The sequence below is a fragment of the Pteropus vampyrus genome, unplaced genomic scaffold (assembly GCF_000151845.1).
Source record: "Pteropus vampyrus isolate Shadow unplaced genomic scaffold, Pvam_2.0 Scaffold101, whole genome shotgun sequence".
In the NCBI taxonomy this organism is placed as follows: Eukaryota; Metazoa; Chordata; class Mammalia; order Chiroptera; family Pteropodidae; genus Pteropus; species Pteropus vampyrus.
The window spans coordinates 758,801-761,205 of record NW_011888882.1 but is presented as its reverse complement, the minus strand read 5'-3'; the positions used below and the strand labels follow the sequence as shown (position 1 = coordinate 761,205).

Genomic DNA, 2,405 nt, shown 5'->3' with positions numbered 1-2,405 from the left:
GACATGTTTAGCTCTTAAATAGTAAATTCACGATGTAAATCTGGTATTTGAAAAAGCACACACTAGCAGTTATGTATAAAATGTAATAAATTAATGAGAGGTTAGAGGCAGTTTCACTAAGATATGAAATAAAAAGCTCCAGCAGTGTTTTTAATAGAACAAAAATATTAGAGAGCATCACATTTTAATAAAGATGAATAATATTTTATGACACTTTCAGTTGTGTGTGGGCAGGAGCTGCAAAATAAAATGCATTTTTTATAGGTATCAAAACACAGAAGTAGATAACTGGCCTAGGAAATGAAACAGAAGAGAACATACCGTAAGAGAGTCAACAGGATTTGGAAATCAAATTGGATTTGGTGATGGTAGGGGAAGAGGGATGGGAAAGAAGTTAAGATAAAAAAATGAAAAATGTTCATCACTTTTAAATATAACTAAGATTCCAAGCTCAAATAAAATGTAAAAATGTTCCTGATGTGAAATATATATCTTTCTATAATATTTTTTCTTTAATATATTAAAAATTCATATCATATTGGAGATATTTCAAAAGGAAAATTCTGAAATAGGTTTTTCTGGCAGTGATAGAAGTTACTGTAACTGTTTATCGACTTAGAATTTCTGAAGTCTTCGAGTTGTTGAAGTTTTCTGAAAATTAGATTACTGAGTCTGCATGAAATAGTTCTTCAAATGCTTTTGACATGGAAATTATCTGGAATTTTCTCTTTTGGAGTAGATATGAGCATCTTTCTAATATGCTGACCAAGATCTTAGATGAGCGTCCTGAAAATGCTGTGGATATCATTGAAACTATTAGCCAAGATGTGAAGATGGCACATTTTAGTAAAAAATTAGATACACTCCAAAATGAGAATGAGATGCTTCCAACATATGAAATAGCAGAGAAGCAAAAGGCTCTTTTTCTCCATGGAAATTTAGAAGGAGCTGATCAAGAACTGGAAGATGAAATAGTAAGTCACTGGTATAAATATGAATAGTTCAATCTTAGGGTTTTATTTGAGGTTAGTGGTGTGACTTTAAATTCATATCAACTGTCTTTGATAGCTTGCTAAATAGTATTTTCAGCCTCATTTTAGACTACTCATTTCCTTGTTTAGAATTTATTTTTTCACATTGTGTTTTAGTATTTCACAGGCTTAGCTGTTTGTTAGGCGTTTGTAGGGCTGAAGTATTGATATTAAAGAAAATGTTTTCTTCGTCTCTTATATTCCAAAGTGCCTGGTACAGATATGAACCAATATCTGCTTCTTATTAAAGAATGAATTAATGTTAGGTAATTAAAAATTAGGCTTTGAATCAAGTTGCATATTTTTCCCTTTAATTTTACTAGAAAAATTATTGATATTAAAGAAAATGTTTTCTTCGTCTCTTATATTCCAAAGTACCTGGTACAGATATGAACCAATATCTGCTTCTTATTAAAGAATGAATTAATGTTAGGTAATTAAAAATTAGGCATTGAATCAAGTTGCATATTTTTCCCTTAAATTTTACTAGAAAAATTAGAAGTACTTCTAAAGTCACTTGTATTCTCTTCTGAGGCAACTTCCTAATATTATGTCTTGATATTATGCATATTATGTCAATGAGATAAAATATTTCTTTTAATCCCGAGACAAACTGTTGAAAATATTTATAAAGTTAGTGACAGAGATAAAAAGCTATCATTAGAGTATTAAATCAGTTGTATCACAGAAATTTTAGCAATGAATATTTTAAAATAGTATCCAGCATTGTTTCCTAAATGCCTATATGCTTGTTATTTAGACTACTGAGTAATTTATACATCTACTGAGCTTTCATGTTTTGTTACCACTATTCAAAATCTGTCTAAATACTTGCAAATTTAATGTTAAAAGTGAGCTATTTTCAGAAAAGAACAGAGAGTTCAGTCAGGTAAAAGATAGGAGGAATAAAGATCTGGACAATTGGTATACCCTCTAGGGTTTGGCAATTTTTGTGGGGGGACCCAACCTGACATAGTGGGACCCTGAGTACTCAGAGGAACAGGTGATACATATTAAGGAGTTGACATCAGCTGTCCTTTTCTGAAAATATTTTACTCCAAGACATTTAAGTAGCCACATATAGCAATGACAAGTCTTGGAGCCAACATCACTTAGGGATCAAGCAGGAGGCAGACACTCACATGGAGGAATTTATCGAAGAAAGTTTAGACTCCAGTGTAAGAATGGGGCATTGGACTATCTGTAGGCATAGAATTGTAATGTAGGGATCTAAGTTCTAAAACCAGGATATGGAGTGAGAATATAAATCAGTTATTTTGATGCTGGAAACTGAGCCTCTTAACTAGATTCCATAAATTCCTCCTAAAATAGAGTAGAATTGGTTTTAGAGCCAGGAAGACCTGAGTCATCAGA

At 31.8% G+C, this 2,405-nt stretch overlaps 1 protein-coding gene across 2 annotated transcripts in view; it reads left to right on the top strand.

Moving 5' to 3' along the window:
• The window catches only part of RSPH4A (radial spoke head 4 homolog A), a 13,652-nt gene that overhangs the window by 2,209 nt on the left and 9,038 nt on the right, over positions 1-2,405 (top strand). For both annotated transcript variants that reach the window (XM_011364770.1, XM_023533404.1), the window contains exon 2: positions 740-974. In XM_011364770.1, the coding sequence (XP_011363072.1) occupies positions 740-974 (235 nt within the window). The remainder of the gene's footprint in view (positions 1-739; positions 975-2,405) is intronic.